At 37.9% G+C, this 27,796-nt stretch overlaps 2 protein-coding genes across 4 annotated transcripts in view; one reads left to right on the forward strand and one right to left on the reverse strand.

Moving 5' to 3' along the window:
- Window positions 1-25,348, reverse strand: part of CDK17 (cyclin dependent kinase 17) — a 90,980-nt gene extending 65,632 nt beyond the window's left edge. For 2 of the 3 annotated variants that reach the window (XM_036401091.2, XM_036401090.2), the window contains exon 1: window positions 25,101-25,348. The gene's annotated coding sequence lies outside the window, so the exon portion shown is untranslated. Of the gene's footprint in view, window positions 1-24,362; window positions 24,481-25,100 lie in introns of those variants that run through there. The other variant, XM_054514953.1, reaches the window with a different exon arrangement.
- Window positions 24,195-27,796, forward strand: part of CFAP54 (cilia and flagella associated protein 54) — a 128,231-nt gene continuing 124,629 nt past the window's right edge. The window contains exons 1-4 of the mRNA XM_036401171.1: window positions 24,195-24,482; window positions 24,589-25,122; window positions 25,174-25,911; window positions 26,701-26,901. Coding sequence (XP_036257064.1) covers window positions 24,195-24,482; window positions 24,589-25,122; window positions 25,174-25,911; window positions 26,701-26,901 — 1,761 coding nt within the window. The remainder of the gene's footprint in view (window positions 24,483-24,588; window positions 25,123-25,173; window positions 25,912-26,700; window positions 26,902-27,796) is intronic.

Consider the following 27,796-nt stretch of genomic DNA (forward strand, 5'->3'; position numbering starts at 1 on the left):
ACATGTGTTCTAAGGGAAGCTTGTATTTGCATTACCACCCAGGTATGCTGCCTTTCAACATACCAAAGTATGCTGAAGAGTAACCAGAAATCTTCCCATTGCAGTTTATTTCCTTTTGGTAACTAGGATCCATAAGCTTGAAATTAAACAGTCCAAGCTTCTAGTTTTCACTTGTAGTACTTGTAATTCAGATTTATAGCTTTGCTCTCTTTAAACTTAGTCTACATTACTATTTAATAAAAGGGAACCCAAGAAAAGACCTTCAAAAGAACCAGCCATCTGTCTTGTTAGTAAAGCATAAAATAATCAGGTGCTACCATACTGAAATTTAAGTTGTGCATCTTAAATACAGCTTCAGCACAACACCTGATAACCACATCTACCTTTAAAGTAAATAAAGCAAGCGATGTGTTTTTATACTAATAGAAACCTTCTTTAAAAGCAAGTGTAATACTAATTACACTTGCTTTTAAAGAAGGTTTCTTAAATAAAAAACACCAAAACTTTAAGATTCTAGTTATGCAACTATTTCACTCTTACATTCTGATGAAAACTTAAGAATAAAAATCTGCCAGACTGTTGCCATGAAGCGAGTCTTAATTTTTTATCTCCCTGGACTCTTTTTAATACATTTTTGTAACAAGACTTGAGAATGAAACTTCTCACCAGCTGAATGGTAAACCAGAATGGCAGAAGCTTCCATTAGTAGAGGCACTACAGCTGTTTACTGAAGTAAACTCTAGGTCTGCTCCACAGAGAAACAAGATACACAAGCACAGTTAGGAAATTTCATGCTTGTATTAAGTAACAGTAAGCAAACCTTGCTAGTTACAAAGAAAGAGTGGTTTTAAGGAAGACTGGGTCATAGCAACCATGCAACAGGGAAATAAAAAACTGAATTTTCTGTCTACTGAACTGTGCATGCTTCCTTTTGTTGAACTGTTGACATGCACTCTCCTTTCTGCCATTTCTGATTTCAATCACATGAAATAAACTGTTGGATTTCCAACCAATATGCCACCTAAAGGTATATTGTATATTCATACAGCAAATGAACTCAACTTTTTCGTCCCAATATGGTTCACGTTACACAGGTACTATCTCTAACAATAATCCTCTAAACATTACCATTTCTTGCATCAGAATGACTCACTGGAACAAGCCATACCCTTTGACCAAATTTACTGGAATTGAGCACAAATCTGAGGTTCTATTTCCAGACCTTGTTACTTTACACGCATTGAGTTTAGAAATTTTACTTAAAAAATACTACAGTCAGATATCAGTTGTCTGGATTAATCTCATGGACTCTTTTTAAAAAAACATTCTTATAATTGTAATTTCAAACAATTGGGACAATCTCATTCTAAATTTATTGGGATATTTCTATCTTTTATTCCACACCACTGCTGAAACTTACAACAATGTTTCTCCAAGGCCCATCTCTGAACACAGTATGTCTCCAGCACAGGTTACAAGGAACACTTCTTGAAGGGATTTTTTACCAGGGTATTTAAATGACCTTTAGATATAATCTAGGGGGTTCCCAGCTCTTCAAAATGATTGTTATTGTCTCTACAGCTCAGAGTCTACTTTTAGGTTTTTTAATTCAGTTGGAAATAAAAGTCACCACAGAACAAAAACAACATTGCAATACAGTAAGAAAATGAATGTTTACAAAAATCCTTTCAGAAATTCTGAAAAGTTGTTTTTAGAGCAGCCATGCGGGGAAGGACTTGGGGGTGTGAGTGAATGAGAGACTCAATGAGTCTTGTCAATGTGCACTTGCAGCCCAGAAAGCCAACTGTACCCTGAGATGTATCCAAAGCAATGTGGCCAGCAAGGCAAGGCAAGGCATTTTCCCCCTCTGCTCTGCTCTGGTGAGACCTCACCTGGACTGCTGCATCCACTTCTGAGGCCCCTGATACAAGGAAGATGGGGACCTATTGGAACAAGTCCAGTGGAGGGTCACCAATATGACCAAAGGGCTGGAACACCTCTCCTACAAGGAAGGGCTGACAGAAGAGAAGGCTCTGGAGAGGCCTTTTAGTGTCTTCCAGTACATATAAGTTACCTACAAGAGAGCTTGAGAGTGACTTTTAACAGTGGCATGTATTGATAGGACAAGTGAGAATGGCCTTATAGCTGAAGGAGGGTAGATTTAGATTAAACAGTCCAAAGAGATTTTTAAGGGTGGTGAGGCAGTGGAACTGGCTGTCTAGAGAACTTGTGGACCACCTCTGGAAGTGTTCAAGTGTTCAAGTGGGATGGGGCCTTGAGCAATCTGGACCAGTAGAAGGTGTTCCTTCCCATGGTAGATGGGCTGGAACTAGATGATCCTTAAGGTCCCTTCCAACCCAAACCATTCTATGATCCTACAGAATCAAGAGAGCTTTGGTTCTTCACAACTTAGCTATCTCTACTGTTGGAAGTAGGGTCCAAAATGAAGCTATTTATCATGAAAAAAGATAAAATAGACACAAATTGTTATGTGGTTATGAAGTATTTCCCTTCTGAATTCATTAACTTTATTAAGAAAAGAGCAGTAGGAGAAACTTGATGGTGGCAGCACATGTGGCAGGCATGAAGTTCCTTCTGTCTGATGAATTGCAGTAGAAGCATAATCATCTTTGCTTTATACAAAAAATACAGAACATACTCAAGTTAATGATAGTTAACTTGATGGTTAAGATGGTTCCCAAGAAACAAGATCAGAATTGCTAAATTAACAGAGCTCGCTAAAAAACCCCACTTAATTTCCAGAGAAATAATAAGTAAATATTTTTATATATTTATATATATATATAATCTTGGTATACTGTTACTGAAAGCAACCAAACAAAAGAAATTGAGCAAAATCTCAAACAAAAATCTTCGAAGGTGGCAAGCAACCAAGTAAACATAAAAGAACTGCACAGATTATAATGTTCTAAACACAATCCTAACCTCATTGTGATGTCCACTTTAACAGCTCAACCTGTACTTGGCAGTCCACATTCTAATTTATATAAAAGCTACTTCAATTGTCTCTTAAGCTCATCAATCTCCAATTCCATTCTAGCATATAAGCTACTGAAGAGAAATTATGTCCTGTCACTATGCAGTCTTAGGGAAAAGAAAAAAAGAATCTCCTATTTTCAGTGTTAGTATCATATCAATGTTTAAACATTTACTAAAAAAGACTGTGAAGCAGTACATACAAATTTTTTCTTGTTAGGAAAGTTACTCTGGAATCTGCAATTAAAAAAACTGCAATAAAACAAGTTCTAAAGCTAAACATATACTGATGCTTCCACGATAAAGCAACTACAGCACTGGAGAATGAAGTTTGAGTGAGGAACTGCAACAGGCAAAGAATGACAGATGCAAACTGAAATGATAAGCAAGGAGAAAGTGAAGTAGAGAGAAGGCTCATAAGGTATTGAAAAGCAGTGTGAGAAAGAACTAGTGCAAGCTATATGCAACAAGTTCTCTCATCAATAAAGACTGAAAACTACAGAGATTTGATCTACATTTCAAGACAGTAAACGGGGAATTAGGCTGCTTAATTACTAGATCAAAAGCCCACACATTCACATGATGCATAGCACTAGAGTTTTCCAGCTTTTTTGTATGAATTTGTTCAAAACATGCTAAGCGTAACTCTGTTTCAAACCTACGGTGAACAGAGGATCAACTGTGCTACCACAGCCACCACAAAGCTGAAAAGCAGCATTGTTGCATGCTCTGATCAAGTCAACAGAAGTGTTATTATTTGCTTACACTTGATCTGGATCAAGTTTGCACCGATGGGTGATCCTGCAGGGAGAGTAATGAACAAATCCACTATTGCTGGAGGTGCAGCTGGCAGCTGAGGCACAGGAGCCCATAAAGAGAGAGCTGTACTGACAGCTTTCCAGAGTAAAACAGCAACCACAAAACCCTATGGCTCCCTGAGCAGCCTTATTTCACACATCAAAGAAACAAGGATTTGCAAGAAGTCCACTTATGGGTTAACATTCTTATTCTGTATTTTGTTTTTAAAAATCTTCTCCACCACTGAGTAAAATTTTTTCCTCTTTTTTATTTCTACTGTTGACTTAATTACTCTCCCACTGAAGTCATGAAAACGCCCATCAACTTCCCTAAGAACCATTATACCAACCTAAACCACCTCAGACTAAAAGCTTTAAATTTAATTTGCAAATGGAACTTCTCAAAAGTTTCTATCAGGTCATGAAATTTTATTGTAAAATTTTGTCCTGGTTCAGAGCAAATTTGTCAACCCAGGACATTTATGAAATACTGTTTTCCAAATCTCTACCTTCCCATTTCTTAAGTGTTTTCAAGAAAAAAAAAAGTTCAAGAATCCATTCTAGTAAGAACCAAGACCATCTTGAAACTAAGTCTCTGTCTTGCATAGGAACAAGAATTGTTCAGTCAAGATACCATTTTTCTCCTTACTCTGACAGTGTCATAGTTTTTGCTTTTTATTTAACTTTACAAAATTAATCAGAGCTCTATGAAGTGTCCAGCCTCAAGAGGTTGTTCCTTCAGAAATCAATCGTAAGGAGGGCACAAAAGGCTTAAGGACAAAGTCTAGGCTAGTTCATAGTTGTGAAGTCTTCTTATAAAAATAATGCAAGAGAGCATAACAGTGATACTCTATCTTCATGCTATTGAAAAATATGCTAATGATTTGCCTCATCTAATTAATGAACCCTTTAAGCATTCATTAAAATGTATGTCAGGTTTTAATCTTTAAAAGGAAATGCCACACAAGATCTCCAGTACTTCAAAGATCTCTGGTTTTCTTTACTGTGCACAGGAAGCCTTAAGTCAATGCAGTGTTACTATCTCCTAAAAATAATTTAAACATTTAGTCAAAGGAATGATGACTACTGGTACCACAGAAATTGATCTCATTCCTCAGAGACACAAATATATATATAGCAAGCTCCAGTTTGGTAAGCTCTTCATTTATTCCATCCTCAAAAATGGTGGAAAGCCCAAAAGTGCGATGAAACAGGAAGTCAGGCCTTGGGAAACTGAAGTAAAGAATAAAGTCTAAAAAGATTTATCAAAAGTCTTCAAAACCCAAAGAGGAATCTTGTTTTATTGAGAAATAAGGTAATATTCAAAATGGTTTTTTAACAGAATTGTAACTTATCCCCTGCAGGTAAACCAACAACAATTTCTTTCTTTTTCAGAAAGAGCAAAAGAGAGAGCTGTGATTTATGAGGATGCCAGCACAAAACCAAAAGCCAACTCTTACACAGAGTAAGAAACACAGAAGTATGCAAACCTCTTACTTACACTGTCTAGGTAAAATTTTCCATGTGCACTGCAAATAAATTTACTGGTTTTGGTAAATCAGATATATTTTAAAGCAAAGGCATAGCACTTGAAAGTTATTCAGTTTTAATACCATGTATTCTTTTGCTCTTAAACAGTTTGCTCTGAAAAATTAATTCTTCTAGTCTGTTTTTAAAACTAGATGTCCTTTCCTGTACTCCTTTAAACTATGAAGTAGATCACTAGCCAGACATTACTCTGCCATCTGTTGTCCAGTCCTTTACCGTAGATGGCCAACTTAAATTTAATGGAGTAGAAACTACTCAAAGTAAAAATACTGAAGTGTGTTATTATTTCTAATTGTCTTGTATGCTGCAAAACAGTTCCTTTAATTTAAAATAACAAAAAGAGAAAAGTTGAGAGAAATATGACTCAGCCAATTTGACAGGAACATTTGATATTTTACATAATTTCAGCATTGTCTCAATGCGTATTTATAACTGATTTTAAAGCAACTATAACTAAAATTTCTGATACAATAAGATACTAATCTGCAAGGAATGTTTGCTTGACTGCATAAAGTATTATATACATATGAATACACTAACAGTTGTACAACAGCACATTGCTTAAGCATACATACTGGAATTCATTTCTTGGAAACAGGATTGATTCTTTTTGTCTATAAAAAGTAATACACTACAGCAAAGTATGGCCACCACTAATGATTTTTCTGTTTACTTTTGCGATGCTTCACATTTTATAAAACTATTTTAACTTCAGCAAAGGAACAAGACTACTTGGAAATAAATGGATTGTTACTGAAGGTACAGTTACTCAAAACATTTGCGGTATTTGATCCTAATATATAAGAGCAGGTATGGCTAAACAATAGATGGAAAAAATATGTAGCAGTATAAACACGTTAACCAGCTACTTGATCCCTGGAAGTGGACAGTCTCACCATTTTGCCACAAATGGATAAATTTAACAAGAAGAATATTAGTATGAAAAAAATTGTAACTTCACTGCACTTAGATGCCCACGGTTGAAAAATATGCCATCAAAATCAGTACTTCTGGAAAGAAAATAATGTAAACAATGTATCCATAAGCTAATCTTCAAAGAAGGATTTGCTCTGGATAAATGTATGCATCAATTCTCAGTTCCCTGTACGGATCATTTAAGTCATCCAGAAAACAAATTGGGATTCAGTGCTAGGATCAAAGTTTTCAAGGAACTGCAACATGTTCAAAAACATGTTCAAAATAGTTACAGATCAAAATCAAACAAAGAACAGTATAAAGTGGTCAATAAGTCAACACTACAAAAACATACTCATTTTTCCTGACAATTTTCAGGATTGCTTATCTAGCAATAAATTCAGCTACTTGTCCAACATCAAAGCATAAAATATGAATATTCTTTTAGAATTCATTTTTTCCATCTTTTCCCCATCATCTAATCTATGATTATTTTATCTTTTTGATAGGATCAACAAATATTAAAGCCATATTTAGAATTTCAGAACAGGCCATTCTAGGATTCTACGAATCTTAGAATTGTTTGGCTTGGAAGAGACCTTAAAAATTATCTAGTTCCAACTCCTCTGCCATAGGAAGGGATACCTTTCACTAGACCAGGTTGCTCAAAGCCCCAAAGCCCATCCAGCCTGACTTTGAATGCTTCTAGGAATGGGGCATTCACAGCTGCTCTGGGCAACCTGTTCCATTACCTCACCACCCTCATATTAAAGAATGTCATCCCAATATCTCATCTAAAACTATTATCAATTTTAATCCGTTCCCCCTTGACCTGTCACTGCATGCCCTTGGAAACATCTCTCCATCTTTCTTTATGTCTCCGTTCAGGTATTGGAAGGCTGCAATCAGATCACCTCAGAACCTCTTTTCCAGGCTGAACAATCCCAATTCTTTCAGCCTTTCCTCATAGGAGAGGTGCCCCATCCCTTTGATCACCTTGGTGTCCCTCCTCTGGACTTGCTCCAAGAGCTCCATGTCCTTCCTGTGCTGGGAGCCCAGAGCTGGATGCAGCACTGCAGGGGAAGTCTCACCAGAGCACAGCAGAGGCAGAATCCCCTTCCTTGTCCTGCTGGCCACACTCCTTTGGATGCAGCCTAAGGACACAGCTGAAGTTCACATCTTGCTATTATAACAACAGAAGAAAGCAAATGCATTTTACAGGTGCTCCTAGTCTGATCTGGATTCCATTATGATGGACACTGCTCAGAAAAGTATTTTCAGAATCTTGAGTATGCCTTAGGGGTAGCGAAGTTTTTTTGTGTGTTCATCTTTTTCTCTCCTTTTTTTTTTAATTTTAATAAAAGCATCAAAAAAGAAAATTGTGAATGCTCTTGAAACTTGCATGCAAGTTGAATCTGGCGGTGAAGTAAAAACCACAGCAAAAAACCCAGTGAATAACCCTCCAACCTTTCAAGTAAAATGAGGAAGAACATTGATAATGGATTTAGTCTCTCAGCCCTCCATGATCTCTACAGAAAAATTCTCATGCTTAAGACAGTCTTGTTTTTTAACTGCATGTGTTTACAGTACGATGAGTGCCTTTACAAAATCCACACAACTAAGCCAGCATCATTTAAAAATACCCTCCTTATGTAACAGTACTTTAATATGCATTTCTGCTGTTTAGCTTACTCTTCCTTGTGTGTCAAAGCTTATTTCTGATTGCACTAGATAAGCAAGGAAATAAGTTCTCCTGAATTGCTGAAGGTAACCTTTCTGGATATAAAGAAACAGATGTAGTCAAATAAGCAAAGCTACAATGAAGACTTGAAATAAAAAGAACAAAACACTAATTTGTGAGAGGCTCTTACTGAAAGCATCAGAAATTGACTACTCTCACTCTACTGCTTAAAACTTGACAAATATTTTTAGCCTTTTTTCCCCCTTTTAGCTTTGATTTTAAAAATTCCCACTTTCATGCTAGTTTGTTTAAACATCAGCTATAAATTTTTATTAGAAATAGAAGTAACAAAACCAGCACAATTAAAAATGAAAAATTGCCAAAAAATGGCAAGAATTTCACAGATCTATTTTTAGTGTTGATAGATGCTAAGCGAATTACGTAGGAAATCTTACCCTTTTCAGGATACGTAGGAAACACGTGAGAAATCATATCATTTTTCTCTAGTTCCCAAACTTGAGTCAGGTAAGTTATTGTAAAGAAGAGCTGAAGAAATTAACAGAGATCCTAGCAAAGATATACACAATCAATTTATTTTGAAAAATAAAGATCACATTTGATTTGGTTTTTCTGGTGAAAATATGCAACTTGCAAATCTAACAAATTGTAACTTAGCAAATCTGAAATATCGAATCAATTTATCAACCAACAAAATGTTTAGCCCAAGTCCTCATTCCCACAAATCAATAATTATCATACAGACTGGAAAAATCAACAGAAATGTGTTAATATTTCACCTTAACCTTAAAAATATGAGTTTTCTGAATCTAAATAAATACAAAAAAAAAAAAACCAACACAAAAAGGAGTACTTTTTCTTCCCTCTTTATTTCGGTATTATTTGTCTTTTCTATATAAACTTACATCTAAATCTTGCCATTAGACTGCCAATATGAAAGCCAACTAAAGCTAAAACTCAATATGCTTGTGGACACTGCTGTCTAAAGAAAAACAAAATAACCAAGCTAACAAATAAATAAATAAATAAAGGCAAAAGTAGCTTCCTGAAAACAAATTACTTGGCTTTCCAGATTGGGGGTGGGGGGGAAAAGAAAATTTAAAAAGGCTTGGCTTACCAGCAATTTTCTCATTCAGTAGAATAAGGTGTCAGCAATGCAACACTACCTGTTTTCTAACATAACTCTTAGCAATGATTCAAATGGAGATCATGACCACTTAAGCTCATACACTTCCCTATTAAGGATGTTTTAAGCTGTCTGCTCCCACAAGAAAAAAACCCTACTAGTGTAACAACAGTGGAGAGAAAGGTGTATCAAAAGGATTGTCCAGTATTTCTCCCCATGTAATATTTTGATACCTCATATTTCAGGACTGACAGTGGAATACTTTCATTTCAAATTTGAAAACTTGTAATATGATATCAGGTGCTGACAATCTAACACAACACAGTTTTCAAACAAGCCCTTGTTTTGCACAGCCTCAGCAAACATCTCAACTTCAACATGACATGGACTATTTTTATTGTGTGTGTTTAGACTGTATTTCAAATGGTATAACAAATTGTTGGGCTAAGGGGGAAATAAACATTCACTGACCACTTGCTGTCACAGATCATGAAACAGATTAATTGTTGAAAAAAACCATTGACTCCAGTCTCCAAATGTTGAAGTTAAACGGAACATTGAAAAGTGAAAGGTTTTTAACCTGCAGGGAATAAAATACTTCATGCCATTGTAAAACTTCATAGAAAGTTATTATAATATTTTCTGCAACCATTTCCAACAAAAGGCTTCTGCCAGTAGCAATGTGCATACCAAATACTCATAGCCAGCTCAGGTATCACTGCTGCAGTGACTGCAGTACAGAAAACAATGAAAAAGATCACCACAATCCACCACAAACTATTTCCCCTCGTGCTTTGTTTAAATTGTTGCCACCTACATTGCCCTCACAATTATGCTGAGGCACAAGTAGAATTATAATCTTTCACAGTCAAGGATTTTACTGAGTTCTTAAGTGCCTTAGCCTTTTGCAATGAAGCAACCAAGGTATCAGGTGCTTCAGAACTGCAGGTACTTTTCCATTCGGCTTTAATCAAATGTGTAACATCAATACATGCACATACCCTCTGCCCGGCAACACAGGTGTTGCCTGGCCCCCTGAAGATAGTACTTCAAGAACAGAGTGATTTTCTCACTCAAAAAAAGAACTGCTGTCTTGACAGTGACTAATCTGGCCTATTTGTTCTCACATTTATTTTCATTTGAGCTTCTATCACTTTCTAATTTTCTCTTTTTTCCCTGTGTGTAGGAGGAAATCCTACCCTCTGCTGACAAAAGAGATAGTAGGATGTAGCCATTACTCATGAACTAACAAGACAAGCTTCTCTTCATAAAGCAACAATTTGAGAGAACCTCACCAAGGAGAAATACACACACTTTGCTTCAGTGGCAGTAGGGATGAAAATACATTTTGGACTCCCCATGATGCCTCTGCCATCACCCATCTCACGTGCTGGAAATCTGGATAAGAAAGCACAAGTGCTGTACGTGTATTCTGAGCATGTTTCCTAGACTCATCCCAATTAGTTCCTTCCCTTCTGTTTCCTATCACTTGAATAAAAACATTGGGAAAGATCCAAATAATGACATTTTTGACAGCATAAAAGCAAAGACAGCCAAACATTACCAAAGTAAAGCATAAAGGGACCTCTTTTCCCACCACCTAATTCCCCATTACATGCTTTCATGAACTTTAATCAGGTTCTTATAACGAAGACAGTATGACTCCCACATCCAACAAATTCTGTAGGTATAGATCAATTACCTTCCTGAGAATTAATCTGTACCTGTAACAAGCTTGAAGAACTTCATTAAGTATGAAAGACTAGGAAAAAAATACTGAACCTCCAAACCTAACTACATGCAGCTTTCAGATCTCAGATGCATGTAGAGGACAGCACTCATACATTTATATTTATATAATTTATATACATTTATATAAGCTGCAGCTGATAAAGCTATGCCTGAACAGTAACTTCCCCCTTCAAAAAGATTCAATTAACAAAGTCACACAGTTAACTTCCCAAGTAAAGTACCTAAACATACAACTACTTGATAACCTGCCAGAAAAAGCTTTAAGCTTTGAATTAAAAAATTGAAATTAGCTACTTGTCTCAAATTAGATATCAGTGGAAAAAAAAAGGCAGAGTTCACCTGCTGAATGTCAGTGACACACACAGAGCCATGATGCCCTAGGAATAAGACTGAGTGATCTATACGAGCTGCCCTTTCCCCCACATCCACCTTCCACACTTCTTTATCACTTTAACCAGACTTTAAAATTAAAAACCCTATAATTCTGTCAAAGAATCTCCACTCTACAAGGTTAACACAAGTATCATTGATTTGCTTTTGAAATATGTATTTATCATTAAATTTCAATTTTAAATATTCAGATCTGATTTACAAAGTAAAGTTGGGACCAACTCTCTTTAAGCCTATTCTTGCTACACATACTGTCTACATGCTGTGGAAATCTATTACAATAGAGTAACACAAACCAGGTATACTGCTTATTTTCACACTAGATTAGCTCTTGCTTACTATTGAAATATGACAGAGTTATAAACAAGTACAAAAGTCAAGCAGAAAATACTTTTACTTGATTAGAAATTCCAATATAAAGAAAATTAACCTTATAAAGGCTCATGAGTATCCCAGTAAGATGATGTAAAATATCAAAATGCAGTAGTAAACTTTCATTTGGTGAAAGACTTTTGAGATAAAAACCCCAAATCCAAAGATTAATAAACTAAGCTATGTGTGTGGCATGCTGCTGCAATTGGCATATGCAGAGAGCAAGAAAATTTTGTAAGCCAAACCTGAGGATTTATAAACACTTGAAATATCTTGTATCAACCCTTTGAAATAAATATTTTCTCCACAGACAAGGGGTGGCAAAGAATTGAAACAGACACTGCCTGTCATATGCAGTAGCAAGACACCTAAAGCAAAACTTTCCATTCTCAGGTGTAACAAACAAATCCAGTTGTAAATACTGTGCTGAACCCCTTCTACTTCACAATAAAATAAAAGCAAGAATGGGGATCAGAGTCTGCTACTATCAAACCAGTATTAATCTATTTACAGCTCAATACACTTCTGAAGCTTAATTTCTTGTGCAATCCATGTTTTACAAACCACCAGTAAAAATTCTCATTGAATGTATTTCCCTAAGACAGCAAAATAAGCCCAAAAACCAGCTTTTTTGGATATGCCTTAAAGGATTGACATAGTTTATTTCGCAATTTATTATGATAATTGAGAAATGGTTAAAAACTGTTTAATTATACATTAGACTAGCTGACATTTATTAAAACAAGATGAGGTTATGCATGAAGTGTAAAGGTAGAATAAATGTTTCTTATTAATAAGGTTTTCACTTCATTTATGACAAAAGTATCCTCTGTGAGAACTACTTAATTTAATCACCAAGTCAACAAAAAGACCTAAGGATCTCCCTTTGTTTTGTAGTATACTACATGCACTTTGCAGAGCATCTTGGAGGACAAATTGAAACCGTGCCATTTTTTGGAATGTACAGGTCTGATGAAGAGCACATTAGTGCTTAGGTCAATGAGCATATACAGGAAAGAGCTTTGCAGCAAATAACTCATGTAATAAAATGAGAGGACAGAAGGGAAGCCATGGTGGCCACATCACTCTCTGTGACACAGCCAGGCTATGAAGAGCCTGGTCCCCACCATGCCCTGACCCAGTCAGTCTCATATCCTCCAAGACAGGAATATCTAACCCAGATATCTGTACTCCTAGAGAGGCACAACCTCTTGAGACAAAGACTCAAACCTGGGTTTTAATTTAGATTATTTATGTTGATCTGATTGTATAAATAAAAACACCTAGCAGACATTGTTATTCTCTTAAACGATACCAAATTAAGGTGCATAATTTTGTTAAACAGTACATCACATGCTACAGATGAGGTTAATTTTAGCATTGTTCATCATTTCATACAAAGAAAGTTCACTTCCCCCTTTAAAATAAACAATTAATTTTGAATAATGACCAAAAGCTGGTTAAAAGTACTTTCTTTTTAACCCAAGGAGATGGTTAATACTGCTGTTTTGAGACTGGATATCTAAATTTGAGACATCAATTTCTTTCAGAAATTTTTAATTTATTTAGTGCTTGTATTAAACTACTACTTTAACATGACAAAACCTTTAATATTCTTTATTCGCACAGCAGGTAATTTCAAAGAGTGGTCCATGCAGCTGAGAATGTAAACATGGAGATATTGCTGATGACAGCATTTAGGTCTTAGGAGAATTCATTTACTCTCTCAAGTGCTGCTAGACAATTCTGGGTAATGAGCAGAGAAAATACTGAATGAAGTATTTATGATTTACACAGTATAAATCATATTCTGATATGCCAGACATGCATTTGTAACATGCCCAACACACATTAACTAATCATGAAGTGTGCAACAAAAGTAACTGCAGAAACTGCTGACAGAACATGCTCTTGCATGTGTGAAGAATATGTGGTTACCTTTCTTTACATCTTATTTGCCATATAAAAATTTCACCCAGGCATAAAATTGCTCCTCCTCTCAATATACATGAAAGTTTCTCTAAGGAAATACCTGAAACTTTCATTGCACCTTTCAAGTAAGAACACTTCCAAATACATCATAAATAGGATTTTCAATAGTCCAAAATTCAAAAATAGGTCACATTTATTGGAGTTACTTTCAGACTCCTTACATGAAACATATAAAGGCTTACTAATGCTTACTAGAATGTTAAATACTTTCTGTTTTCTACAGGGTCAGAATGTCTTTCTATCCATTTGCCTTTTTCTTTTCTATTAATTTAATTAACATTTAATATACATCATATTACCTCCTTTTACTTGTTTGAAAATAACAGTTAGATAGAACACCATTTAAAAAACAAAATTCAAGATAAAACCCCCTTCAATAGATAGACTGTCCCTAAGTAGCACTTTGAAATGACACAGAATTAAGTAATTCTACAGGACAATCATGTACAGTTTTCACACATAGCTTTCCCTGATCAGAAGATACAAGTTCCCATCTTTATTATAACAGTACAAATTCGTATGGCTAATCTCATGGATTTATTTCAGTAAATAAATTTTGGTGCAACATATGTACCAAAACCCAGAAAAGAGTAAGGAAAACCTGGGTGAACACACTGCAGTAATATCCAATTCTGGATGAGTGCACAGAACACCATGCCCTACCTGAAAAGCTCTCTTTTGGTACTGATTATGCACTCCTTCCCCCACTTCTGACACCGTCTGTCCCCTCTGCTACCCAACAAAACCACTGCTAACCCTAAGGTTTGGTTCAAAAATACAACAGAGCTACTCATCCAAAGAGGGCAAAGGGACATCATTTAAAAAAAAAGTGTATCTCTATGCTGTAAAATAGTGCAGCTTTTCTATATTTCAGACTGCCTAATCAAAAAACTTCCTAGACCTTCTGATAAAGAGCCACGATAAGTCAATCCAACTGGAATATTACTACCTACAGCAAAAGCAAGGCTTGTGCACACTGTAGAAGGAGCTTGGATAGGAGTCAAACGAGAAGACCATCATAAATGTCTCACACTTCTGCACAAAACAGAACATGTCATTTTTCCAAAGCCTCCTATGATCACAGAGAGGCAAACATTTATAAACTAGCACATACCACAAGTAACACAGCCAAACACCACAAAAAAATTTGGAAGAAAATGAACCCACACAGTTTTCTTAATCCCTTTCAAACCTTTGATTATAAGAGAAAAAAAAATCTATTATGTCATGAGGATCCACTAACAGTTAAATATATTACCTTTGGGGAGTGGCGCTTCTCATAAAAGTGACTATACTGAAAAGGAATTTTCTCTGTCAACAATTTTGCTTCCTGTGCTTTATCAGACATTTCAGGCTTTTTTCCTCCTTCAGTGACAAACCCTTTGTGGGGGGTTTCTTAACAGCCTACTATTGGAAGCCTTGCATATGAAACGTAGCTAAGAGGAAACATTCCCTATCTAAGACAGTTAACGGGGCTGTTTTCCAAGTCTGTGTTTCAGATCAGGCTGGAAGCAGTGAGGTTACATATTATGTTAATTCTGTATGAGACATGACTGAGGAGGCCCCATGCAATTAACTACACTGAGATATAAAGCATTAATGTAGATGAAATAATCCAGGTTAGATTCATTTACATTGGTATAAACAGACTGAGAGCAAGATAACATCTAGCCATAGAAACAGGAAAAACTAGGCCATTCTGTCAGTATAAAGGTGGCTTAGCAGTATTTTATACATACACTGTCTTTGTTTCTCCTGCAGATTTTCTTAGAAATATTTACTAAAATCTATGCCACTAGGTTTTCAGACACTGCCAGGGTATTATTTCTATTGACAGGTGTCTGCAGATAACTCCACTAAGGCTGATTTTCAAAGCATTCTCAGCACCTATACCCTTAAGATCACTATCTTAAAGAAGCCTCAAATTAAACAACCAAAAATTGACATACCCCATCCCTACGTATTTTTTTAGCTAGCGATGCACTACTTTTCATGAGACCTGACTAATGTCACTACACAAAACCTGTTGCAGTTACATTTTAAAGTATCTTCAACAAGTTATCTAAACTAGCATAGAACTTGGCAAATAATGTCAACCAATCCAAGGAAAACTTGGCAATCCAAGTAAACCATTCTCAAAATTTAAGTAGAAGAAAATTTCACATCCTATCTTTCAAGTAAAAACACAAAACAAACAACAAACTCTGAACTAAGATATAATTCCAGTTACCAAAAGCAGATATGACAATCCAATCATGTAAAGATGTAAATTTACCATTAACTTAATGAAGTATAGTATCATTAAAAAGTCAAGAATGAACATCAACTGCAGGTGTAAGATATGCTCAAATCTTCACTTGTTTTACTTTATCACAGAGCACATATATTCAAAGAATAAGGTTCTCCTACTACAAAAAAAAAACAGGTATTTTTTATTTCTCCTTGCAATCCCAGTTGCTGAAATTGCCAGAAGACATAACAAGAACACAGTTCATTCAGGAACCTATTTCAATATTAAAATATACTATCACTACTACTCACATGACTAGAATTTTAAAATGCTAAACACTCGCAAGCAGGAGTGATGAATAAGGAAAAATCTGCATGTTTTATTGCTTACATAGTGAAAGACCTAAATGCATAAGTGGGGGAGGTGGAAGGGGGTGGGAATTGACACTGATCATCTTCAGGCACCTGAAGCACTTAAGAAATCAAACCAGTGCTGGAGACGTCTTACCCATTCCCAGCACCAGTAAGAAAATGCTTGGCTCCATCCCCCAGCCAGTCTCTCTTCTTTCTTCACCATCACCTTTGTAATGCAGACAGGTATGAAAACCTCTTCAGTTCACTGATGCAACAGAAACTATTTGGAAATAAGTGCTTAATTCAACTCAAACTGTAATGCTGTAACACAAAAACAATGGTTCTGATGGGCTGCCTCCAAGGTAAATGTGGAAAGAGAGGTGGCTCTGTATTAAGATCTTTGGATTACCCTCTGAACCTATTTCTCTCTATTGGTTACAAAGATACACATTTTTTTAAAAAGGCACAATGCAAATTAGTCAATCTGGCATAATTCATATTTTAGATGTGAATAATTTATTTACTGAAAAAAAAATCATGTTTTATCTACCCACTGCTATAAACAGATGATTAAGAAGAATATAGGTATTTTATTAAGATGCAGTTACAGGTGAAAATGATCACTAGCTATCCATTCATGCCCAAATTAAACTTTAAACAGTGACAAACATCTAATGACTTAAATCCTTAAACTAATGTCTACCTCTTCCACTACCAGAAATATTCACAAATACCAGGAAGCCAAAACTTATTATATAAGACCACCAGGAACAATTAAAAAAAAAAAAGAGGCCCTTTTAAAGAAAGCAGGTTCAGAACACTTAATTAACCACACTGAACACTTTCTATTTTATACAAAAACCGTACTCAAACACATTTTAAAATACTAAGTATTGGTAACTAGGCTGACTACCAAAGCATATCAAATCTGTATCTTCAGAACTCATAATCTGCTTTGTATTGCTTCTAAAATACTATAATTGCATAATTCAAGAAGAAAGGCATATAACTACTGAAGAAACTAATTACAGCATTATGTTGTTTCCCCCATGCAGCCCACAAGAGAAAAAAAAAAGACTATGGTTAATAACCAAAGGCCACCTTCTGACCAAATACATTTTAAAGCTATTTTTTGGCTTATGCATCAAACATTTTTGCTTTTCAGAATTATACTGAGATGTATCAGAAACAAGCCTCCAAAAGATATTTAGGTTAACTGTATTCCCTGATAAACAATCCAGAATTACAAGCAGCAGGTTTAAAAATACTGTGACTTGTGCAAATGGGAACACTGTTAAGCTGTTTATCTTGTTTAATCCTGAAGGTAAATAGCATAAGCTTCAAAATATTTTTCTTCTTTGCCATAACCTATTGAATCACATTTACAGAGGTAATGAAACAGTATGGAAAATCTCACATTTTTAGAATTGCCTCTGAAATTGCTTTACTGAATATTATACAGGTCATTATCCTCAAGACCACTCTGTCTGTAAATTTCACTGTAAATTTCAGTGATTTAAATCCAAACTGTGGCTTCAGTGATGCCAATGATCTTGTCTCTCCTGAGGTTCAAATCTTCAGAAACAAAAAAAGAACCCTGCAAAACTCTACTACTAGGCCCATTTTAAAATATGAATACTATAGTTAAGTAATTTTTTTATTGTTGCATCTTCCAAATATTTTCAAACTCCTACTGTATTTTCAGCTTATTTAATTCAGTTTTAAAATATTATTTGCAAGAAAAAAGTGTAATTTTTAGTTTCCTTAGATGTCTTTCATCCAACACTAATGATTTCCACACCAAAAATCCTATTTCATTTCATAACTCTCACCTCAAACATGTACCCATACTAAAAATTAAGGATATATTTTATAAGATAGATCAGTAATTGTTTCCACACTGTGCCTTATTACCCAGTAGCAAATTAGGTTTCTGAGCTGCTGTTTTAAACGTGATTTTTAAAATACTTTAATGCAGCATATATGATTGATATATTTAGCAGCTGAGCACCTCCTTTCCTCTCTGTACACAGGAAGTTTCCCCTCCCATCTGCTCAGGATATTTAAAAAAATAAATAATTACAAACTGCTGTTTTTCCATCGATGCTGCAGAAAGTGACTATTATTTACCTGTAAACATGAAAGTAAAGTTGAAGCCAAACACAGCGTAACCTGCACCAGCTCCCTGACACAGTCACAAGACACGTACTGGTACAAAGGCAGGAATGTGGGGATGAGAGCAGCAGCCAGCAAAGAGGAAAATCACTGCAGCTTTGAGTGATAGCGCCAGAGTTATGCCAGGTTGAACTCCTCTGTGGAGCAAATAAGTTATTCACGGGTAGCAGCAGCCCAAGCTTTGTCTCTCATGTCTTTAGTTTTATATTTGAGTTTCAGAGCAAACATAAATAAGGTGAATTATGAAATAGACTCATGCTTTACAAGTAGATGCTTGAGCCATTTAGTATGGTATTTATGAGACAGCTTTAAGACTAAATAGCAGCTAAGCAGGCAACAAGCCCCCTGCACATGTAGGTACTCTGCTGCTGTTTATGACAACCAGATCTTGACAAAGAGAAAGGACAGAGGAAGATGCACTGGCAATAAACCAATGACAGACCAAAAAAATGCCTTTTAATTTTCCCCAGTTAAATTATATAAAGCCACATCTTTTTTGGCCTACAGAGAAGATTTATGAATGCTACACTGAGAAACTCAACTTCATTTCAAGATGTACAGAAAACTGATGGAAATATAACATGTAATCTATTATTTCATAACTGTTTTTCCTCCTCCTGTGTACTACTAATTATATTATTGATTACTATATTTTCAAAATAAAAGCTCTCCCTAAACCCCACACACAGAATACAGATCAACACTTAATATCTGTTCTGTATTATACATGAGGAACTATTCCAAACCTTTACAGAAAAAATACCCAAACTAAAAGCCAATATCAATAGCTGCATATATTTAATTTAGTTATCAAATATAACTATTTTATTTTAAAATTTAATACACTGTATTCAATCTTTTAAAGCCTGATATAAAACTCCACATAAAGCAAACAAACAGGAAGCTGCCACTTTTCCAAGCATCCATCCTGCAGTAATGACCCATTCTTTAGTATCTATTGTTTTCCTACTTTTCTGGAGCTACAGAAATAATGGGCAAGTTTCACTGACTTTCATTTTATTCGTGGCAATGACCAACAGCTGACACTGAGCAGGTTTCCCAGGGCTTCTTCACCAACGTACTTTGACACTTTGATGATGAGGAGCCCTCATCACACACGGTTACGTAACAGCAACTATTTATAGGTAACCACTTGATTCACATTATCCACTGGGTTTTAAACCATTTCATATATTGTCACTTGATCTATCATTTTAGTTCCATAATCAAAATGCCACGTAAGAGCCAAGTAAAAAGTTTCAGTGACGCCTGTCCGCAATATCAAAACGTACCACGTGAAGTATTTAATCTTATCAAGAGAACCAGACGTTAGTTTCACAAGATTGGTCCTCTATAAATATATGCTGAGCAACAGTTGTTTCCTTTGCTTAACCTCCTGCTCTACCAATATCCATTACTGTGCATATAACTGCCTCCTAAAACCACTGAAAGAAACCTCAGTTGTGCTAAAATAATGTAATTTCTCAGTGTTCTGAGACATACTGAGAGATATGGCCAGCATTTCCACTCCAGAAAGTGCCCTATCAACCTGTACTCACAACTTCAGTGACAGCTGTTTAACACCTTCAGGTTCTCTTAGGAAATGTCTCAGAGAACCACATATGACTATCAGCTGGTGTACTTATGAATATAGCAGTATTTCATGAACATCAACTTATTCTAAGAATATTAAATACTTACATTTTCTTCAGCTTTTCTAACTGGCTAATGGCTTTCTTAGAATACAGTTTCATCCTAAAATACACCTAATTGTAACAGTTGGTGACAGCATGGGCTTTCCTCATCACAGACTTTGGCCTTTCTTATCAATCATATTAATTGACCTCAGTGTCAATTTCTTTACATTTTTGTAAACTGGCTTCTTTACATGTTTTGTAAACTAACCTATAGACCATAACTTTTAAATCCAAACAGTTTTCTCTCAATTACAGGACAATGGTTTTTGCTGATGACTAATATCCTTTGATCATTCTTAGTAATCCATATTTTGCAAAGATACTTATTTCAGAGAACACCAAGTAACTGCAAACCTTACGAAATGTTAACCTAAATGACTGCTGTATAAAGACATCTTGCACATACCTGAACAACATCCAAACAAAGACACTTTCATATTTTAAGAACAGGAAGTCAGAAATACTTGAGAAAAGACATTTCTGAAAGACTATACAGGTTATGACAGTTGACTATGATATTACTGTCTCAGTACAGCTACATGCCTGCAAAATGCTCTAACCGACCAAGCAAAGAAGAGAATGTCATGATTCTGACAATTTCAACACAAAAACTGAAAGCATCCAAGTATCCTTACTGAAGCTGACAAAATGCAGAGTTAAAAATCAGAGAACGTTGTGAAACTCTACCAAACCTTTAAAAACAGCAGCAGTCAGAGATGGGAGTACAATTATGAGGTACAGATAATTAAATGAAATATGATTAGAGGGCACAGAGTAACATTCACTTAGGCAAAATACCTAAGAAGTACAACCTAAAATCAAAGATAGGCAAGAACTGTAGCTAGGAGTGCAACTGAAAGACACGTCACTTCTTTGTTCTGGTATAATAACACAGCCCTGATCATCTTAATCTATGCAAAACTAGTTGTTCCAGAGATTACAAATAAAAACAGAAAACAAAAAGGTCATAATCAAAACATAAGATACAACTGCCCTTCAGCTTACTGCATTTGCTATGTACTACTGAAATAAGCAAGCAGAAAATTGTCCTGAAATTCAGAGAAACTTTTCAGTATTGAGTTAAAAATGTTATGAAGTTGGTATTTTTCAGTCTTCTTAACATCATTTTGCCTAATTCTGCCTTACTACATGAAAAATTAATATGTGACTCAACAGCTGTTTCTTCTGCTGCTGCATTGACAAATGCTGGTTTACCACATTTCTTTTTTTTCCCCAACATTCGTGCTTAGGCATGGAACCCCTGATAAACTGATGTTTCCTAGTGAATGACATTTCTAATCCTTTAAAAGCAAGCACCACACCACAAATGCCCAAATATCCCGTAAAGCACGGTTACAACCATTCCCAGTATCAGTGTGTCCATGGTACTTTATAACACAGCCAGGTACAGGGTATAAGGATCTCCAAGGATATGGCTGAAGTCTTACTATCCAAGGACTGATGTATCAAAAGCTGGTCCAATGCAAATTACCTGATTTATGCACTTATTATGTTCATTGTTTTCCATATAACGCGATCACAAAACTAAAGAAACTCTTTTGGTTTCCTTTCCCAATATTCTCGTGTTCCAAGTTGGCAAATCAGCTCAAGTACAGGTCTTGTTTATGCCTCGTGACTATCAGTGGTTTAAACTGCTGTTTGTACATGTTCTAATTAGCCAGTTCTACCCAACTCTTGACAGTTGACATCACTGCTCAAAGAAGTTCAGGAAACCAACAAATCTGGAAGGATTGCCAATCCACTGAGTTAGTAAAGAATGAATATCCATGAATTTGTATTCAATACAGAATTATAAAAGTCATTTTTCCAAATAAGCATTAACTTTCACTCTTTTTCAGATAAAAGCTGTCAAAAGTGTATCACAACTCTTCACAAAATACACAGGAAAAAAACCATCCCATACCACTAGTGGGTGTTAGTGGAGAAAGCCCTGTTTCATGGGAAAAAACATTACCAGGGCCCAAAAGGAATAAATAACAGGATATAAAATATTCTGAAAGTTTTAAAAGGCCCCTAGGCCTAGACTTATTTTTAAAAAGCAAATTGTTGTCTAGTGACTAAAATAAGTAAATATAAAATGCTTTTACCTCTATCATCCATGTTGGTACATCAGTATGTGAACAGGCACCAAAAAAAAACCCCAAATTCCAATTATTACACTCAGAAGACAAAAGCCATTGCCATAATTATGTGCATTGCAAAATAAGGCAGTGATGGCTAACGATACACTGGTTTAGTTTGTTCTTTAGATGTGAACCATAACTGTCATGTAAACACTTGGCCTTTTAAAAGCATTTTTACATGCTGAAGTTGTAGTGCATTATATAAAATTCTGAACTGCTACGATTACAGTGGTGTCCTCAATAACTATACAAGGCTTGCTGCAGAAATAAAGAGTAAGCATTAGAAAGCATGCAGCTAAAAAGTTAAGATATTTGTAACTTAAGAACTGTAAGCCACATTAAGTGAGTTTCTAGCCCATGCTACAAAAGCTTTATAATAATTGAGTTTGATTTTTAAACATGATCTTGTCCATTTTCACATTATAACATATAATGCATTCAATAAATACACAACTAGAATATACAACTTTTTAAATACAGCTCATTTACTTTCTTGGACAAAAAATAAAATCTGATTTGTATGTGGAATATCAACAGCTTCCACTTAACATGAAAAGAGGGTCAAGAGCAAACTCATGGAAAGATTTTAATGTAGACTATTCAATGAACCAGATTTCAAAAAAGCCTTTCCCAACTGCACTTTTTAGATGCAATTACTCGAATATACTGCTGGACAGAAACTTACTAAGATGAGTATAACATTCTTTTTTTTTTCCCTAGCAGCAGGTAGTCATTTAAGAAATTACAAGATTTGTATGTTACTAGGCCATTCAAAAATTCTGCATCCTTTTACTGTAAGAGCTCCACATCGTAACAGTAACACATGCAGACTGAGCATCTTAACATCCCTGTCATAAGCTATACCATATTTACACATTGCAGCGTTAGGCAGAAATTGAAGCCAGAGCCATTCAGAGGAAATATACAGCCATGATCTGTTTCTCAATTTAAATTATATTTGCAATTATAAATTAGGTATTTCACTAAACGCTAGTGGCATTTTACATATTAAAAAGATCAATTAATGCACTACATTCTTAGCCAAGCCTAAAATAAATGACTCCCCACATTCAAACTATAATTTGCTCCAGACAACATGGGCTTTAATTTGCAAACTCTTCAGTACGGATGTAGGCAGAACCCACCTCATGATTTGTGTAGAGCTCCATCCTGGGTAAACACACAGCTACACAGCACAGTATGCAAATAAAAGGTATGAACCTCATTGCGTTATCCTTCCTAAAGATTTTTTAAGTCAGACTCATTATTGTCAAAGCAGCATTTAAATTATGCCAGGAAAAAAAAAAAAAGCTTTCATCTTTCCAATTTAAGTGGCCCTTTTAATGCCAAGTCAACATTATAATGGTTTATCTATGTTGGAAAATTAAATCCAGTTTGTTCTTTCAAACACAAACAAATTTAAAGGAAAATTTTCACCATGTATTCAAACATGTGATTTTATGTTTTCATATCTGTTACTTCTACATTAATTATTCAAAACAAGCCTCTCTCATGTCACTTACAGAAGTGCAGATGTAAATAACAAGAGCTGTGTGTGACTATACAGAATTCTTATAACAAAGCAATATGGCAATTTCTTTAACATCTTAAGCACATAAAATACCAGATCACCCACTTCCTTTTTTTCCCAATTCTAATACGAAAAACAAATCTGAATTTGGTAGTAAGTCTAATTTCATAAATGTTTTCTTCTCAGTATTTAACCTTTGGTGATATAGTTTCCAGTTTAATTAATACAATAAAAAAGCGGGGGAGAGAGAAGTAATGGAAGAACATGAAACCAGGCTTGCTCTTGTAGCTATACCGTGATACCTACAAGAATGTTGCTATTGATCTTCTGTTAAATTACAAAAGAACAGAAATTATTCACCAAAATAAAAAAAAGAAACGGATGCTTTTTTAATTACTACGTTTGTATTATAAGTAAATTTTGCTCATAACATCATAACACTATTAGCAACCACTAGCAAAGTGCCAAAGACAGCAATGAGTTTAAAACAACTAGAGCCAGCTACCAAAATTGTTGCAGGAGAGACAAAGGGGATCAAGGTCAACATTCTTCTAGCGCAACAGCTAATCCACTCATATGAACATCGTATTGGCACGGGTGGGCGTAATAAATTTCCAAGAAATATAAAATATACACGATCCCACCTGATGTTCCCCGTCTTTTCGAGAGAACCATTTTGCTCTCGTTGGTCTCAAGCCATTACATATCTGAGCGAGGAAGGGGAAGGAGGAGTTCACAGAAGTTCAGGGTCATACAATGTTCACGTATCCTGTCACCTTCTAACTCAAAGCACAGAGCAGAAGAACTCTTATGGCACGCACTGAAACCTACATTATTTTGGGTGTGCGTGTGGGGGGAGACCTGCAATAGGAGCGATGTGTCATACGTGCGGAGGCTGCGAGCAGAAGAGCTGTCAGGAGAACGCTGCCTCGCTTGAAGAGAAGGAGGCGGTGGGGAAAGGACGGTGACGAACGCAGGATCACCAAAAATTCCGGCAGTGCTCAGGGGCTGCCATCCCCGGCTCACCCCTCCGGCCCGGCTTCGCTCGGCTCCCGTCGCAGAGGGCTCAGCCTCTCGGAGCTGCCCCCTGGCCCCGCGGAGCCTCTCCCAGCTGCCACCGGGCAGCGGAAATCCCCCGCAGCCCGGCCCGACCCTGCCCGGGGGCGCCGAGCGGCGCTCCCCGCGCCCGGGGCTTCCTGGGCAGCCCCCGGCCCTCTCGCGGGGCGCTCTCCCACGACCACCATCACTTCCCCCCTGCTCCGGGGCCGCGCTGTCACATCACCCCCCGCGACGTCCCACGCACCGCAGGCCGAGAGCCAACACCCCGCCGCGAGCCGGACCCGCACCCCTGGGCCGGGAGACAATGAGCAGCCACAACTCACCAGCAGCGCCGGAGCTTCGCGGGTCCGGGGGCGGTTCCTTTGCCCCTTCTCCTTCCCCTTCTCCTCCGCCTAGGAGCGGTATCCGGCCGCCGGGAGCCGAACCCCCCCTCCCCTCGCCGCCCGAGAGCCTTCGCCGGACCGCCGGCCGCGCTCCCTCCCCGAGGAAAGTCACTTTATTCCCCGCTCCAACATGGCTGCTCCCCCCGCCGCTGCCGCCGCAGCAGCAGCTTTCTCCTCGCCGCGGCTCCCCGCCGCCGCCACCGGAGAGCGGCCGCAGGCCGTGCTCGGGAGCCGCCCGGCCGGCCGCTGGCGGTGCCGAGAGCGTCAGCCGAGCCGGGCCGCGGGGGTGTGCGAGGAAGGGGCAAGCCGAGGCGAGCCGGGCTGGGCTGCGCGTCCCCGCTGCGGGCTGACGCCTCCGCCCGCTCGCACAGAGCCAGCCCCGCCGGCTCCGGGCGCAGGAGGGGCCGCGGGGACGCCCGTGCGCCGGCGACACCTGGCGGCCGAGGCGGCCCCGGCTGAGCCGGCGGCTGCGCGGGGAGCGGGGGGGTCAGGGCGGAGCGCGGGGAATGCCCCGAACGGCGGCGCGGGGAGCGGGGGCTGCCGCAGCGCTTTTCTGGGCCGCCCTTCCCCGCTGCGGGGGACCCCGGCCGCGCCGAGCCGAGTGGGGCGCTGCTGCCGTTCGCCGATCCTCCAGCGGCCCTGTGCGGCCGCCTCCTCCCGCGGGAGGAAGTGGGTCTCATCGGTAGAGGCTCCCGGGAAGCCGCCCCGGGGCCCTGCTGGCCGTCCGAGGGGTCTCCCCGAGCCGTTTCTTGTAGGGCAGGGTAGAAAAGGGGCGTTTGCTCGCTTCATTTTTACCCGTTCCTTGGCAGCGTTTCCGCTTGGGTTTGCAGAGCGATTTAGCTCCTGAGGCATCCCCCTGCTCCCCCTTCCTACGGCTGGCACGTTAATAACCGAAGTTAAGGGAAGCCGGGTGTCTCTTTAGGTCAATTGCTAACTCACGTTTTTCCTATTTATTCTTGTGGTGTTTTCTTTCCTTTGTCTCCTGCATTCAGCAGTGCCTGTACCATCCCCCTTGTCCTCCTTGTGATCGCTCTGACAGCGCCAACCGCGCTGCCTTCCTGTGCTTAGAATCTTGTTCCCCTCAAAGTGATCTAGTCTGTGTTTCCTCACTTCTCAGCCCTTTCCAGCCCTAAATTTCTTAGGCTTTATGTGTCACTGAACGAGACCTAGAAGGTGAAAGCTAGCTAGGTGAAAGCCAGCTGTTCTGTACTATGTTTTTTCACATTTCCATCACACAAAGAACAAGATCTGTCAGGAAGGCCACATCTGAGCTGATTTTAGTGACATGGTTTTGAACGTAAAGTACCAGGGCATAGGTACACTTGGGCCAGAATTTGGAAAATGGTTTGCTTTTTTCCCTTTTGGACATCTGCTGATCCTTGCTACCTACCTGCTCTCTTGCTTTTTTCAGTTCAAATTTGGTGTCACGGGGCCTTTTCCCATCTTCATGCAGACCAGGGTTATGGGCCCCACACTCCTGTGGATGCTGAGTGAGGCCAAAACCGCTTCTGCAGGCAGGTCTGTACTGTGCTGTGTCTAGGTGGAGACTAGAGTACATTTTCATTTGCAGAAGCAAGCCCCTGATCTTGAGGAACTCTGTGTGCAGCTTATTCGAGCCAGGCCCTCTCCACAGTTGGGCCAAGGGGGAGCTGCCTTCACAGGAGCAGTGCCAGCTGAAAATTCCCCTGCTTCCAGCTCTGTTGACCCTTCCAACAGCACAAGCAAACCAGAACACAGACAAGTATGTTTCCCAGTAAACAGAAGTCAATTTCTCTTGCCTAAAAAAGGAGTGCAAGCATGAAACCACTTCTGAAATGCACAGAAATTCACTTTGCTCATGCTGATGTAAATTTCTAGTGAAATCGGTTTACAATAAAAAGAAGTAAACATGACTCAGAAACAAACGTTCTGTTTATACAGACATAACATGATTACCACGGTATTTTTGCATGTTTTCAAGATGCTGGATAGCTACCTTACATTTGCAAAACTTGTGGGATTTTTAATAACACAGAGAAAGCAGACACTCAAGCTTTGAACTTTCTGGTAATGCAAAGATACCCCTTACAGATCTCCTTTAAAGCTCAGGACCTACCAGTTCCTGCTAGACCTACCAGTTCTGATCTTTGAATGCTAACTAGATGATGTATGTTTTGTTTTATCTTATTCAATTTGAAGGCTATTTTGGGTACGTAGTAACATTAGAAATGATAGTGTGCAAGTTTATTATGTGCATGATTTGTAAAACAAGCTTCTGAGACAGCACAGTAACGAGTGCAGCATGTCCATTTATTGCAGCACATCCAAGTAAAGGCTGTTCCACCTATGAAGTACAGAGGGAACGTGGGTTGGAAGTTTATGAAGCCGTCTTTTTATATAATAAAAATATCAGTAAAATATGTTCATTTTACTTGATTCATAAGTCCGCTGTTCATACTTCTGTTATTACAGGAAAAGTAATTATGGCAAATAAAGGAAGAAACTTAAAAAATGAGCAGTTAGGATGAGTCACCCAAGAAATAAGGGGTCAACACTAACTGCAGTGTAATTAGAGTATTTTAGGGTTTTCCACTTGTAATGGGGAGAACTATGAATTTTTAACAGGGAAGAGTTTGTAATGGTAGAACACTTGATAT

The sequence above is a fragment of the Molothrus ater genome, chromosome 5 (assembly GCF_012460135.2).
Source record: "Molothrus ater isolate BHLD 08-10-18 breed brown headed cowbird chromosome 5, BPBGC_Mater_1.1, whole genome shotgun sequence".
In the NCBI taxonomy this organism is placed as follows: domain Eukaryota; kingdom Metazoa; phylum Chordata; class Aves; order Passeriformes; family Icteridae; genus Molothrus; species Molothrus ater.